Consider the following 15,103-nt stretch of genomic DNA (forward strand, 5'->3'; position numbering starts at 1 on the left):
AAGGAAAAAACCCTCAGAAATTTGCTCGAAGTACTGTCTTTGGTGAAATTTGGAAGGATTTCTACTTTCCATTATAGCAGGGAAGGAATCAGTTGCATCAACTTTGGTGCATTTAGTACAAGCATTAAGGTGTGTTCTCTCAGGATATGTCCGTTTATCAATGAAATGGCTTTGGAATACACTGACTCCATTACTTTTGGTAACTGTTGGGACAATTGCACATCTATCTATCTATCTATCTATCTATCTATCTATCTATCTATCTATCTATCTATCTATCTATCAACCATCCATCCATCCATCCATCCATCCATCCATCCATCCATCCAGTAAAAAATAGTTACTGGATATTCAGATAGTTAGGTGCAAATTAGTGATTGATCTGGCCCAACCAAAAATACAAGAGTGATTTCTGCAACTGGGAAGCTCTCTAGATGTGGAGGAATATGTCACTCTGAAAATTAAAAGAAAGAAAAGAAAGTCTCCTGTTGTTGTTGTTTAGCTCAATAAGGACTAAATGTTGATGTAACTAAATTTCTATGTATGGGGTGAATGGGAGGATAGTAAGTAAGGTACCCTTTTCTGTGGCTGCGTCCTGGTCACCAGACTCTTCAAAGTCTTCATGGGGCCAGGACAAAAAATAGAGGTTTGATAAAATTTAAATTAATTAAAATATATTTATCAATTTTTACTCCATCGTTTTAAGGCAGTTATAGTAGAAAACTAAACTAAAGAAAACATGAATAATTCAAACTCAGAAAAAAGCTAAAAATATTACTAATCTCTCTCTCCTGATTTTTCCAATATAGTTTGCCATTTTTAACATCTCTATTTCTATCTACACACACCCACCCACAGATATACACACACAGATTTATATAAAAAACATGTATTACTAAAATAAGGTACAAAAATGCAGTACATTGGAAAAAAATGCTTGCAAAATCTGTTTTAGGGTTTTTTGTTTTTTTATTTGGTATGTGCCAAAAATGCACAAAATTTCAGTACAATCAGTAAAGAAAAGTTTGCTCAAATTAACTTAGCAGAGTCACAATAATTAGAAATGGAGAGAAACTGACATTGATGTTTTCAACCATCCCAAACATGGATCTTGTGTTATATTCTTCCATATCTGGACTAAAACAATTAGACTTTGGATAGACAGTACAATTCTGTTAGTTAAGTCTATGTTTGAGAACAGTTACAATATGGAATGCTATTGAAATATGGCATTATTGAAAGAAAAGAAAATAATACGTTCTATTTCCCCAAGTGTCTTAGAGGGATTATTAGGAATAAAATTAGAGATATGGTGACTTTCGTATTATTCCATTCCATTGAATATTTTGTTTTTAAAAAATATGGATGTGTTTTCATAAGCAATTTGCCTAATATATGAATTTTTGTGTGCTGTTTCCCAGTATAATATAAAAGGCTCCCTTGAGTTGATGTTGATTCTTGGTGATTTTCCTTGCTAAAAATCAGAAAGTTTTTTTTTTTTAAAGATAATGTTCATTTCTTTAACACAACTGCTAATGAGATGCATTTTATTTCATTGCAGCTAAAAGATGATTTCTTATGTGCAGTTTTTCATCATGTTTAATATTCGTTCATTCATTCAAGAATTTATATGACCAGCCAACAGAAAATGTGACTCTGGGTAGTGTAGAGCAATTTTAAAAAATCACAGTACCTTTAACCAAAAAGTGGCCAAAAATCAACTATAACCTAATATCCTTACCCCAATGTTTGAGGAACAGATGAGTCTTCAAAGTCTTCCTGAAAGCTAATAGGATTTGAGGCTGGTCAAATCTTGGGGAGCAAGGGGGAGATTATTTCACAGGACAGGTGCCACAACAGAAAAGGCACACCTCCTAGGTCCCATCAGATGACATTGTTTCAAAGAAAGGACCTGAAGCATGCTCATTCTGTTGGGGCATGTGGGATGGGCAGAAACAACCAGGCATGGGAAGTCCTACAAATAACAAATAGACCTGTGCCATGAAAGGCTTTATGGATCCCCATCACATTAAATTGCACTTGGAAGCCTATTGGGGATCCATGCAGCTTGCAAAGTAGAGGTGTTACTATGAATGGAACCTTGAAGGACAAGTCAATAGACCTGTGTGAATCAGACAAAATCAGATCTGAATTCTCAGTTCAGTTTGGAAAATTGATCTGGTTTGATTTAGACATCGAAATCAAATAGTCAAATCAAAAAGGTGACTTGATTTAGCTTTCCAAATCAATTTGGATGAAGCCATTTCTTTTCTTGTATAGAATCATCACAAAAGTCTAAATGAGAGCCTAAAATTTTAAAGTTCTTTCTACCAGCCTTGAAACTAGCCAATTCATTTTATAGCATTTGAGGCCTTCCTGTCATGCTACCAAATAGTGAACATGGATGTTTGAACCCCTTAGAATTATTGTGTATTCTTATTTACAAAAACCAAACCAAATAAACGAAATAACTCACTCCCTTATTTGAAAGGCTATTCAACTTTATAAACATTATAAGCCAAGAGGCTTGGGACATGACAAAAAGATGTGGAAAAGGAAACTAGTCCAGTAGTTAGCACCTTCAACTGCATCCAACAATATATTAAATTAAGCTCAAAAATGCCACCAGGAGAAATTTGAAAAAAAAAAAAATACATTCAGCAACCTGATAATAAAAAGAAAAAGAGAGAAATGGAGAAAACTGCAAATTGAGGAATTTCAAGGCCAAGTTTGATACAGCATTTTTGGAACTTGAGAATTTAAAATGAATCCCCTGCTAACTTTACTTTAGAGAGGGGACATAACTTGGTCTAGATATGGAGCATGCAGAATGTCCCTTGGTCAATCGTGAGATTATCCAGTTAAGAAGACCAGGGAGCTGCCTCCAGGCAGAATATGGACAACAATGAATGAAATGGACAAATAGTCTGATTTTGTACAAGGCATCTATTCTGAAGGTATAAATATGCACTTCCATAGATGGGACCTTTAGGCATGAATTGGGCATGAGTTGGCAGCTTTCTGAAGCCTCGGGCAGCATCACACAATTTTGCTCAATGTCCCAGGCATCTTAAATATTATATAGAATGCTGGAATCTTGTGAATTACCCAAACTAGATTACCCAAGAGTTAGTGAGCTCAAACTGTTGCAGGATCTCACATGAAAATGTCAGCATCTCATGTGAGGATGTCAACTCCTTCAATGATGCAGTGTTCTGGTGAGATTTCTACATTTTAAAATCATTTTTGTTAATTTATTTTATTTAAGGTGGGTGTGGCTAGGTGGGGGTGAGGCTGCAGATGTTATTTTCAGCTGCAATGGACACTCTGGTACCTTCATCCACAATATGGCTAAGTTCTGCTGGAAGGGATGCAGCCATTGAAAACACATATAGATGATGGAGATGAGAAGGTGCTCCATTTCATATGGAGGGTCATGATGAAACATAAGAGAGAAAGTTGGAAATGCCAGGAAAATAATGTATGTGTGTAATATGTTTTCAGTGACTTATCCTTGACTGAGGAAGGCTACTACATTTACCAGAACTGATATCCAGGAAGTTATAGAAGAGAATATTGTGGCCAACAAGCCTCATCATATCAGCAAGCATCTCTTCTGCTAGCTTCAACAGCTAGGTTAACCGAATGTCTATGATACGACAGTTCAGTCATTATCCTAAGAGGCCTACATCTTTGGGGTTTTCAGGCCAATTGGCCTCACCAGTCTCATATGCCTTTAAAGGAAACAAAGGGATGTCACATTTTATGATCCTGGATGAACCAGTGGTCTTGATGGATAAGCCATCCAAGGGCCTGATGAAAAAAAGGGAAGGAGAAAGTATTTAAATGGTTAACAAGGTAATGGTAAGAAATATTGACCTTGATTTGTTTAGCTAAGATGTAAAGATTTCTGAAGGTCAAAGGTTTCCTTGTGTAGTGTTTTGGAGTCTAACTGTGGCTGACCCTCTAACATTAAGCTGCTGTGGCCTGTAGTTTTGAAGAGTGAAGCAAACTGGGGGGGGTGATGAGAAGGGGGAGAGAACAGGAAATGGAATGAGGTGTTTCAGGAAGTTGTCAGGAGTTGACTGATTGATTCCAGATGGAAAGGGTCACCCTCCGTGACCCAGGAAATACTCACTGGGGGAAAGCTGTTGGCTGGTGAAAGGGGAGGTCTTGGGAGCTGGAGACTATGGAAGAATGTCTGCTTCCTTTAAACACACACACACACACACACACACACCACTATGGACTTTCAGTTATTCAATATATAATATCTGTTTGGTGATGGTTTATGTTCAGCAAATGATTCAGTAGGGGTATGCCTCCATGAAAGCCATTTCAAATCCACAGTGTTAAGGCACCTATCATGATGGTGTAGAGAAAACATAGACACAATGCATCATAATGAAAGGAACTCAAAAGCCAGGTCCTTTGCAAATGGAAATGCCCTGCTAGATCAGGTTTAAGGTTCTTCTAGCATCCTGTTTCCAAAATTTCACAGCCAAAAGTATCTGGAGCTCTTCAACAAGATATGTTGTAGCCATAATTGGTGGCAAACTCCTTAGTATCCAATATTTAGAGATCTATGCTCCTAATCCAGAGGTGAGCAATTTGTGGCTTTTGACCTAATTTCAAAAGCATAGTTCAAGAACATTGTTCAGACCATTACTTGGAGCTGTCTCCTTTCTGCCAAAAAATTCAAAATATTTTGTGCAACTCTATTCTCTACCACTGGCAAAAAGCTATTGTAGATGATGCATCAAGGCATGGATTTCCATCATTTAGCTGCAGACTTCAAGAAGGTCCTTCCTCTACCACACTCGAGACACAGAGCAGGGAATGCTCATCAGATCTTAAAAGTATGAGCAGCCTGGCTTAGAAGGCCATCCCTAAAGTATCTAGAGCCTAAGTTCTTCAGGATTTAAATGTCATCATCAACATTTTGAACTGTGTCCAGAAGCAAACTAAGAACCAGAGCAGCCCTTGAACAACAGGTATTGAGTGGTCCTGCCTACATTCACAGTGCTACATTCTGGATCAAATATGACTTTCAGGCTGGGGAAGGAGATCCTTCAGCAGCAGAACCAGAAGAATTAGGTTATTTGATCCCCTATACCAATCTCCCATATTGGAAACTAAATTCCACCCAACAGTATAAGAAATGAAACATACCTCCCATTAGATCTTCCTTGATCCCAAATCACTTAAATTTCTGGATTCCTCCCCCCGCCCCTCCTCTGCTTGCTATGAATTAAACTTTCCAGCGTATATATGTCAAATCTGGATGTAAAATAGATCAACATGTTATGTGATTGGCTATTTATTTGTTTCCATCCCAATGGGTGCTTATAATGCAGTATTTTGTGTGTTTGTGATTAGCTTCGTGTCTCTTATATGAAGGTGCAACAATCCACTCTTTGGTTTACATTTGGTTACAATTTAAAATCTTCTCGTAAATATTTCAGACACTGGAATAATTCAGCCTTATTCCCTTGTTGCCGTAGTGTGGTCTGGGCTGGCCAGCGAGAGATTAAAATTTATTTCCATTGTTTAAGAGAAAATAATGAAGTGCATCTGTTGGAGCTCTCGCGTGTCATGGGGGAACTGTTCACTTTGGAACCAAGTCCCAGCTCCACCTAGAGTGCCATGACGAAACCTTTTTGGCATATGGAAGCAACACGTTTTGTGGCAGGAATGCAAAGGCACCCTTAATGTAAAGTATGACAAGTGCCTTTTGGAACGAATTAAGCTCGTACCGAGAAGAGAAAGTGAGCAAGAGCGTGCATTTGTTCAGTCAGCATAAAAATGGTCTAGAAGGGAAAACAGGTTTCCCTGCTCTGATCCCTCCCCTTCCAAAAGGGATGGGGGGAAAGGAAAGGAAAGGAAAGAATTTGTCAGCTGTTGAAGACTCTCTTTTAGAATGGGACATCGAGGATTAAGGCTTTCCTCCTTGTGCCTTGTGAAGTTTTTATCCTTTTCTCTCTGTCATTTGATCATAGACTCCTGTCCTACTTTCCCCCTCCCTGTCGCTGAAAGGAAACTCAGGACTAAAATGTCCAAGTGCAGCTTCCCTGAATCTGAGGATGTTTCCAATGTTTTCCTTATCCACACTACTCCCTGGATTTGGGAGTTTGGACTTGCCTGCTTTTAACTTTGAAGTGGAGCTTTTATTTTATTTCTAAGATATTTATATTTTGCCAAGTACACAAAGCATGCTACAAGTTTGACATGTGTTGGTTCCTCCATGCCTCTTTTTCTCTCTTTAATATTGTATGATGGGTTACATGCAAGATGCTTTAATTAAACACCTAGTGGCAGCCTGTGTTTCTGAATGAGAGGACATTCAGGTCAGATTAAAGGGAGATTAGAGGTGGAACACACTGGTTAAAAGGAAAAAATTAGCCTGTGGAACTCACTACAGCAATGATGGCCACCAACTTGGAAGCTCGCTCCTTCCTTCCTTCCTTCCTTCCTTCCTTCCTTCCTTCCTTCCTTCCTTCCTTCCTTCCTTCCTTCCTTCCTTCCTTCCTTCCTTCCTTCCTTCCTTCCCTACCTACCTACCTACCTACCTACCTACCTACCTACCAACCACATTTTTGGAAATTTGTTTGCCATCGTCTTCTTCTTGCTATGACTGTGCGAGAGTGTGACTAGTCCCAAGGCACCCAGTTGTCTATGTGCCTTAGGCGGAACTAGAACTCACAGTCTCCCAGTTTCTAGCCCTGGTGGTTTTTCTGCACACAGGAAGGGTTTGTAGAGATTTTTTCCCCCTGCACCTTTCCCAGCACTATAGTATTGGCTTCAATAAAACTTAGTTAGCAGAGATAGTAATTCATTGTTAGATTGTATTTGTATCAAAGGGTGAAGAAATAGGCAGTTACTACCAATGGTTCTCAAAGAGGAAGAAGCGTTTCTTAATCCAAGCTGAGATGTCAACACAAATTGGTCAGGGGTGAACATGTGTGCAATGTATGCCTTTTCTTTCCTTGAAAACGTTGGAGAAGCCTACCAGCGCTTCGCAGGACCAGCAATACCATTCTGCAGAATGAAGCCATTGTTTAAAATGGCAGATGTTGGAGGGGGAGGTAGCATTCCCAGCTGTTCCTCCAGAGCTCTTAGGCTTTTCCTCTAAGCCAGTGTTTCTCAAATGAATGGTCTATTGCAGTGTTTCTCAACCTTGAGAACTTTAAGGTGTGTGGACTTCAACTCTCAGAATTCCCCAGCCAGCCATGCTGGCTGGGGAATTCTGGGCGTTGAAGTCCACACATCTTAAAGTTCCTGAGGTTAAGAAACACTGCTCTAAGCTGTCAAAGACTAACTATGGATGCCACACAACCTGTCATGAGCCTCCTAAACTAGCCTGCCTCAAGTGCTAGTTGAGAAAGACACAGTGCTCCATCACCAATGCTAAAGGAGAATTCAACTTTCAGAGTTTTGGAAGAAGAAACCTCTAGCCTTTTGTCCCATGCATAAAGGTATCTTGATTGTTTTGTTTAACAGTGCTTTATTTAGTGTGATTAGAATAAAGTACAGAGTGAAGTAGGCAGAGAGGAAAACCCAAACCTAGAAACTACTGAAACACATTCTTCAGCCATTCCATCAGGTCTCAGGAAAAGAAGAGAAAGAAATCAGGGACAGTTCCTGCTCTATTAAGGACCCAACACATCATACTCTGCCTCTCCCCCCTCCCCTTGTAATCTTGAAACTGCCCCATCGGACAGCAGGAGAGGGAAAGATCGGAAGTTCAACTACTGTGTTAGCCCAGCAGTGAGATCAGTGCCTCACCTTCTTCCTGACTCTGAGCTCTTTCCATTCTGTTTTTAAGCAGCACATCTCTCGGAAGATTGTGATGATCAGATCCATAAACCACTGCAGCTTTATATCAAAGTGACCTGTTTTCCTTTGTTCTCCCCATTCCTCTTCCTTTGAGTTGCATTGTTTTTAGAAGGCAATTATGGAAGCAACTTTGCATAAAGAAATGACCATATTCCAACGAAGGAGGAGGAGGATGAGAAGACAAAGAATGGATGAATTTGTTCAATGACTAAAAATAGCGATGGTGGTTGATAAACATCATTGGAAAAGACTTTCCAAAGTTGATGCCATGACCATAAATACCCTTCTCTCTTGCCTCTGTCAGTTTCATCTCGGGCAGGAGAAACACATGGATAATGTTCACTTGGTGAATTTTCTCCTGGAAGACTCACTAGAATGACTGGGACCCAGAGGAAGAGTTACTATTCTCTTAATTCAGCTAACATTTTCATAACCATGTAATCTGAGTATTTGGGGTAAAATGACTGGCATATGCCTTATATGTGCATGCAATTTCATTTATTTGTAATGTTTATGTACCATCTTTCCACCAGCAGCTCATGGTGGCAGATAGAGCAACCCTTTCTCCTGTTTTTCCCCATAACAACAGGCTTGCTCTTGAAAACTGAGGGTGATTTGAACATGGGTCTGCCTGGTCCTGTTTCAGCACCTCTACCACTGCACCCCACTGGGATCTTTTCTTTCCACCTATTCACAGCTTTTTGAAAGAAAGTTGGACACGCTGTCTGCTAAGAAACTTAGGAAGAGTCTTCAGCATCTGTTGAACCAAAGCATGAATCTTGTTAAAATCCTTAGGATGTGATGTTTAGTACTGGCTTAATTGTTCTATATAAAGATTTGACTCAAATATTTGGCTTAGAGACAATTCAGTCAATTCACTTCTTTGTACTAAATCTTAAAACTGAATCACTAAACTGGCCTGGCATATTGATTTAGGTCCCTTCAGATTGATTTGATGATATAGCTGGACTTTTGCAGAAATGTACACACACACTTTTTATTGAACTAATGAACCAGATCACATCATGTCTATTAGGTTGTTTGAATGGACAATCCAAACTGAATCAATTCAGCTGTCAAAATCAAAATATTGATTTATAGGTCTTGGGCAGCTATGTATTCCTGCTACTATCTTAATCAAAATAGAAAAGCTATTTTTCCTCCCCTTTAGAAGGTTAATCCCTATAAGGATTGGATTTATTCTTAAAGAAAGAAAGAAAGAAAGAAAGAAAGAAAGAAAGAAAGAAAGAAAGAGAGAGAGAGAGAGAGAGAGAGAGAAAGAAAGAAAGAAAGAAAGAAAGAAAGAAAGAAAGAAAGAAAGAAAGAAAGAAAGAAAGAAAGAAAGAAAAGAAAAAAGAATGTGGGCTTAAACTTGGCTAGGTAATGGAACATGGATCATGGAGAAGTAATTTATCTGCCTTTCTCTTTTCTGTTTTTCTAACATCCAGGTTGTGTTATCAACAACAGTGAACGTCGACGGGCATGTCTTGGCAGTATCAGACAATATGTTTGTTCACAACAACTCAAAACATGGGCGGAGAGCAAGGAGGCTTGACCCTTCAGAAGGTATGATTCTTTCACTGGTCTCCAAGGTGATGGTGAAATGTCACCCAATAAAATAGGTCAGCTTCAAAAGAATACAAAATAACTAGTTTGGGGTTATGAGTTTTAACTATAAGCCTCCACCCCAAAATTTTTACACACCTGGCTTCCTCCAGGATAAAATTTCTCCCAAGGTCTTCCAAAACCTGATGCCAAATTGTAATTTTTATCAAGGGATAGAAAGGAAAAGTTATTTACATATATGGCTGGAGAATAATCATTTTAATTGTATTTAATTTGAATACATTCTAAGATCAGTCTGATCTTAATTGCGTTTAGCTTTTGTCCTGGCCTCATCTACTATTTTTTGGCCAGTTACTTGCCATGTCCTCCCAAATACCAAAATAGAACAGGTTGCATACCCCTATACTTGTTTTTCACACATCCGAATACGAAGATCTAAGGACATCCTTTGAAAGCTTATTTGGATACATTTCTATCCTTCTCTCTCATCAAGAGAGCCTTATTAGTCCTTCTGGTCGTGGAAGTGATGGGCATACATTCAAACAAATGCCCATCCACCTTTGACATGGATGCATGCCATTTTAAAGACCTTTGGGTACTGTAAAAATATTGATTTCTGGTCATATTTGCATGTAGATCAACACTAGGTATATGCTAGAACTACCCTTTGAGAGGCCTGATTTTCCGAAATCTGTCCTGAAGAAGTCCCAACCTTTGCTTTGTACTGTCCTGTGTTTTGAAAAGATATTAGAGTCATCCTTAAAACATTTAGCATCACAGATTTTGAAGGGATCTCAAACATTATATGGTCTACCATCTCACTGATGAAGGAAATATGTAGCTGCACACCTCTGAAAGGGATCATCAAGCCTGTGCATGTAGCATACCAAACTTCCTAGGCTGTTTGGGCCATCCCAAACACTACCCCAGCAGAATTTCTCTCTATTCATAACATCTTGTCTTCTAATTTGAAACTGGTGATTCTGTTTGAGTACATATCAAATGTACTCCATCATCTTTGCAAAGACTTTTAAATGTTTGAAGAAGACTTCCCAATTTCTTTCTAATCACCCCTCATTTCGGTCTACATAGAACCAGTTACTTCAAGCTTTTCCAGTAAGAATTGACCTCCCACCCTTCACTATTCTTGTTATTTTCTTCTGAACATATAGTACTGGTATTAATAGCTATCAGTGTCCATCTTTAAACTTTCCTAAATCTTTATTCTTTAATCTTTCCTTATTCTTTGTTTAGATTCACACATCACACTAACTCAGGGGTCTGAACTTCAGCTTGTCACATAAGAGGACCAGCTCATTAGCCAGAGGGCCACAACACCAAAGCTTTTTCATACATTGGCACAAAAGCTTCTAGTGAATAAAAATGTACCCAGAACTCAATTTGTTAAAAAAAAAAGTTATTGCAAATCAGAGCTCTTTTCCCCACCAGTTTACTTTGGCCACCTATCTGCTTTTCATTAAGCAGAACATCAATGTAATTACTTTGATATCAGGGCTCAGCCTCATGGTCCTGGGAGTTGTTGAGTCCCTTGAATGGCAAGGAGATAGAAATGGCTTGATGCTTGAGCAGGACAGGCCTATGGCAGTGCACTCCTAGCCACTTGCCTGATGTCCAGTCCTGGCCCTAGTTGTGACAGTGCTTCAGTGTGGGACTAGGAGTATAGGTCCACGTGGCCTTATTCCTTCTTTGCCTAAGGAGGATCTTCTGCAAGACTGACAAGCTGCAGATATACTTTTCTGCCATATGTGCAGTGAGTGACACACTTTCTATGGTTCTAGGCTGAGTCTGAGCAGGTACCCTCCTTTCTCTCCCTCCTTGTCTCTGTCAATCACATTTGCTCTCCTCTCACATTGTATACCTCCTGAAATGGGCCATGCGGCTTCCTTTTGGGGTCTTTCTTACCAGCTGAGGAATGCATGTTACTCAGAGCTTGCGCTTTCCTGAGCACTGCTGCAGACTGTAGCAAAATGACTTGGAGGGTTGTGTGCATTCCACAGGCCAGACCATGGATTTGTTGAACAAGCCATAGTTGAACAAGCCTAGTTCACACATGATGTTAAGCTATAAACCTGATTTAGAAAACACAATGGCTAGATTCACACATCCCATGGCTTACTGAATCACAGTGTACTGAATAAGCCATGTTGGCAGTTGGGGTGAGGCCCTAAATTATGATTTGCAAATTGAAGCGGCTGGGCTCACACATCCCATTAAGCCAAAATCAAACACACCCGATTATGGCTTAGAATAATGGGTGAACTTTATTAATGGGTGAAAAGTGCTTTTATGTCCCTTGGTATTAGCAAGATAATCATATCAGTTGGGGACAGACAAACATTTATGGTCATACTATACACATGGACAGGGCAGGATATTTTTCCTGTTTTGTAGGGAGGGGTGTTTCTTTTGCTTTTAAAACTAGGTCAAGTCTATTTGAGCTTATCTCTCAGTGCTTATGCGCTACCACATCAACATGAAATTTGACAGTGAAGTGAATCAGCACAATCTCCCCTCATTTACACCAGGAAAGGAGGGGAGTGTATAGCACAAGGACAGATATTTTTAGTAACCTGGAATGGGACATTCCACTCCCCCCACCCCATGACTTGTGAAAAATGTGAAAATCACAGCATTGTGAAAATCACGGCATGTATAACTGAGCCCAGTTTTTCTCTCTGGGATGCTGGGCATTATAAGGAAAGGCCTGGAATAAGGCATGGTCCATATCCAGCCAAACACAATCACAACCTCTCTGTGGACCTGCTAGTTCAATTCTGCACATTTGAGGGTCAAGGAAAGAAATTTCGCATCCCTGACCCAGTTCCTCAGTTACAAGTTCATAATTGCCCAGTGGTGGTGGAGATATATTCACAAGTGACCCAGTTCTTTCTATCCCTTAACTTTGCAACCTTCTTCTTCTGCATTTGATTGTGTACTTTGGCAGCAAAAATTTGGCCGTGGCTAAGATCCATCTGCTTGAGCGTTATCTTGCTCACGGAAGGAGATATTCCTTGCAAATGAAATCAGTGGTCTCTGAACTTGCAACAACCATCCTGTCAAAGAAATTTGGGTTGCCCCCTGCATTTTTTCCTGCCCCCTCCCTTCCCCCCCCCCTCCCGGCTCCTTGAAGTTGGAAGAACCAAGAGGCGACATGGTAAATATTCTGCCAGGGAACGTCAGACTTTTTTGCTCAGCTGGGCTGGACTTGATCTTTGAGCAAATCAAGCCGCATGACATCTTAGTTAAACAGAAATGGGACCAGCGCAAGATGTGTATGAAAAAGTGTCAGCCGCTCGCTTAAACAAACGGCGCGAAACATAACAATGCGCAGAAGGGAAACTGACACTAATTGATTTTCGTTTGTTTGGCTAAGCGAGGCATCGCCATCGTCTGCAGGCTGTATTTTCAAGCAATTACAAATCGTTGGATCTGCTAAGCTTCAAATTGGATAATCGCCTCCACTCTCTCCAAGCCCCATTCTGGCACCAGTTTTTTTTTTTTTTTTTAAAGCCTAGAGAAGCCCCTCTTGGCCCTTTCCCCGTAGCGAGTGAAAGTGAGAAGGCTTTGTGACGTTACGAGAAGAGACAAGTTGGTCTATTATTTCATTAGGGTTGTTTTGTTGCATTCCCCCCACCCCTCCTGTTAAAATGTGCCCTGCCTCAACCTAGAGGAGAATTAATGAACTGGAAGAAAATGATTGAATCAGTGAAGAATTCAGAGCAGTGTTAATTCTCCCCCAGCGGGCAGTGAAATGGTAGAAGAAAACTCCCAAGCTTCTAAACCTACGAAACCTTCCAGTTTTTCCTTGACTGATTGAATGTGATTGACTGGCTGTTCAAAGGAGTCTTGTAGTTTTGGAGCTCTGCCAAAGCTCTCTTCCACCTCTGACCTTGTCAACATTGGGAATCGAGTGATGGATTGACTTTGGTTATGGACTGGAAAACCATATTGGGCTCTTGATGGGATGTATAGTCCAGAGGCCTTGAATGTATGGGAATGGGGGGGGCAAGGTGGGGGATTTACCCTATCTTATAAAAACCAGGCGTGCTTAACATGAGTTAAATTGGGATAAAATGGGAGGATTTTCAGTGTATTCAAGCCATCAGTAAAACCCTTGATTTCAACACCCAGCTCCAGAGGAAAATGAAATATTTCTATTTAATCAAAACAATTCGAGGATCCATCAGATTATAACAAATAAATCATGGGTCTACTCAAAGAGGCTGACAATAGATTTTTTTTTTTTTTTTTTTAATCATGGGGAAGAGCATACTAAGGAAAAAGGAGAGAAAAGGAGACAGAAGAAAACAGGAAAAAATATGTGTTCTTCTCAAGGGAAAACTGGAACTGATGTTAATTATGTAACTGCAGCTAATAGCTGGGTTTGCACATCACACTGACTGTGATTTGTGTAATCATAGTTTACTGAATTAGCTACAATGACTGGCTTTTAAATAGCCATCAAGCCTAGTTTGAAAACCACAGTAGCTGAGTTCACACAAAGTACTGAACCAAAATGAAGCAAATTATTTTATGTGTTAATGTAGTACAGTATGTCAAACAGGTCAAAATGTGTCTCTGAAAAAAATAAAACAACTAATAAGAACTTTGAGGTTAACTTCTACCAAGACTGCAATATGAAGAAAAAGGTTGCATTCGTGTACCATTTGTTTTCGTCCTAAATGGATTGCTTCTGGGGCTTCTATTTAAATGTTGTAGCTAGACCTATTGCAAGCTTTGGTGTAACCATCTCTAATAAGCCACCATAACATCAAAAGGAGGACATGAGGACATTGAGTCATTGTGCAAATGTTACAGTTATGTACTTGTGTCATGATGTCTGATATAAGTACATAATCTGTCTATTTGCATGATGACATCATATACCCGTCATCATTTGCCCCCTTTCCATGGATAGCCATGCATTGTGATTAGTTTAATGTTGTTGTACTTTTCTTGTTCAAGAGTACTGTTTCCCATCTCAGTAAGATCTCCTTACTCATGGTTCAGGCAGTACACAATCAAAATAAGTCAAAATTTCCATTCCAGGAATACAGTCCATTCCTGACTGTGTCCTCCAGGAAACATCTGATATCTCAAAAGCTTTTACACCAGCAGTGGACTGGAAAGGTTTCATGACATCAGGCTTACAGTATCAATCTGAATTTGAGAGATGTGTCCTGTGCTGCTAGGTCTTAAAAATGAATTTGACAATGGAGGGGTTTACTTTTTCAACTGCTCTTCCTCTGCATCTCTTTTTCTTAGGGGACTTGGATTTAAATGTTCCATGTGACTACTGAGTGGGTGGAATTAGTTTCATCTTGTACATGACTGGGCCTGTTTGGGGTTAACTGTGACCCTTTGGGGATTGGTTAACTGGGTCAGTTAATCACAGCATATTATACCCCTAATTGTCCCAGTTAAGCACATTGTGGGGAAAAGTCTACAGCAAGGATGGATATAGGCCTCATCTACTGCTATTCCATAGCAGCTAGTAATTAAAGTCTGCTGCTTGTGATTCCAGAGGTAGTAAATAGCCCTCAATGCTAGCAGCCATTGTTAGAAAGGTCCTCCATGAACTTTTTTAAGCATCTAAATTGGTGGCTATCATCACATCACTTCCATAGTTTATTCCATAGATAAATTCCATAGTTTATCTATTCATTATTTAAAGAAGGAT

General features: G+C 39.7%; 1 protein-coding gene across 1 annotated transcript in view; it reads left to right on the plus strand.

Annotated features, from left to right (window-relative positions):
• EBF2 (EBF transcription factor 2) overlaps positions 1-15,103 on the plus strand; it is a 237,515-nt gene that overhangs the window by 178,344 nt on the left and 44,068 nt on the right. The window contains exon 8 of the mRNA XM_088151946.1: positions 9,285-9,402. Within this exon, the coding sequence (XP_088008072.1) occupies positions 9,285-9,402 (118 nt within the window). The remainder of the gene's footprint in view (positions 1-9,284; positions 9,403-15,103) is intronic.

This window comes from Python bivittatus, unplaced genomic scaffold (assembly GCF_059951505.1).
Source record: "Python bivittatus isolate LINGU-HERP-01145 unplaced genomic scaffold, Pbiv_v1 ctg000680_np1212, whole genome shotgun sequence".
NCBI classification, from domain to species: Eukaryota; Metazoa; Chordata; class Lepidosauria; order Squamata; family Pythonidae; genus Python; species Python bivittatus.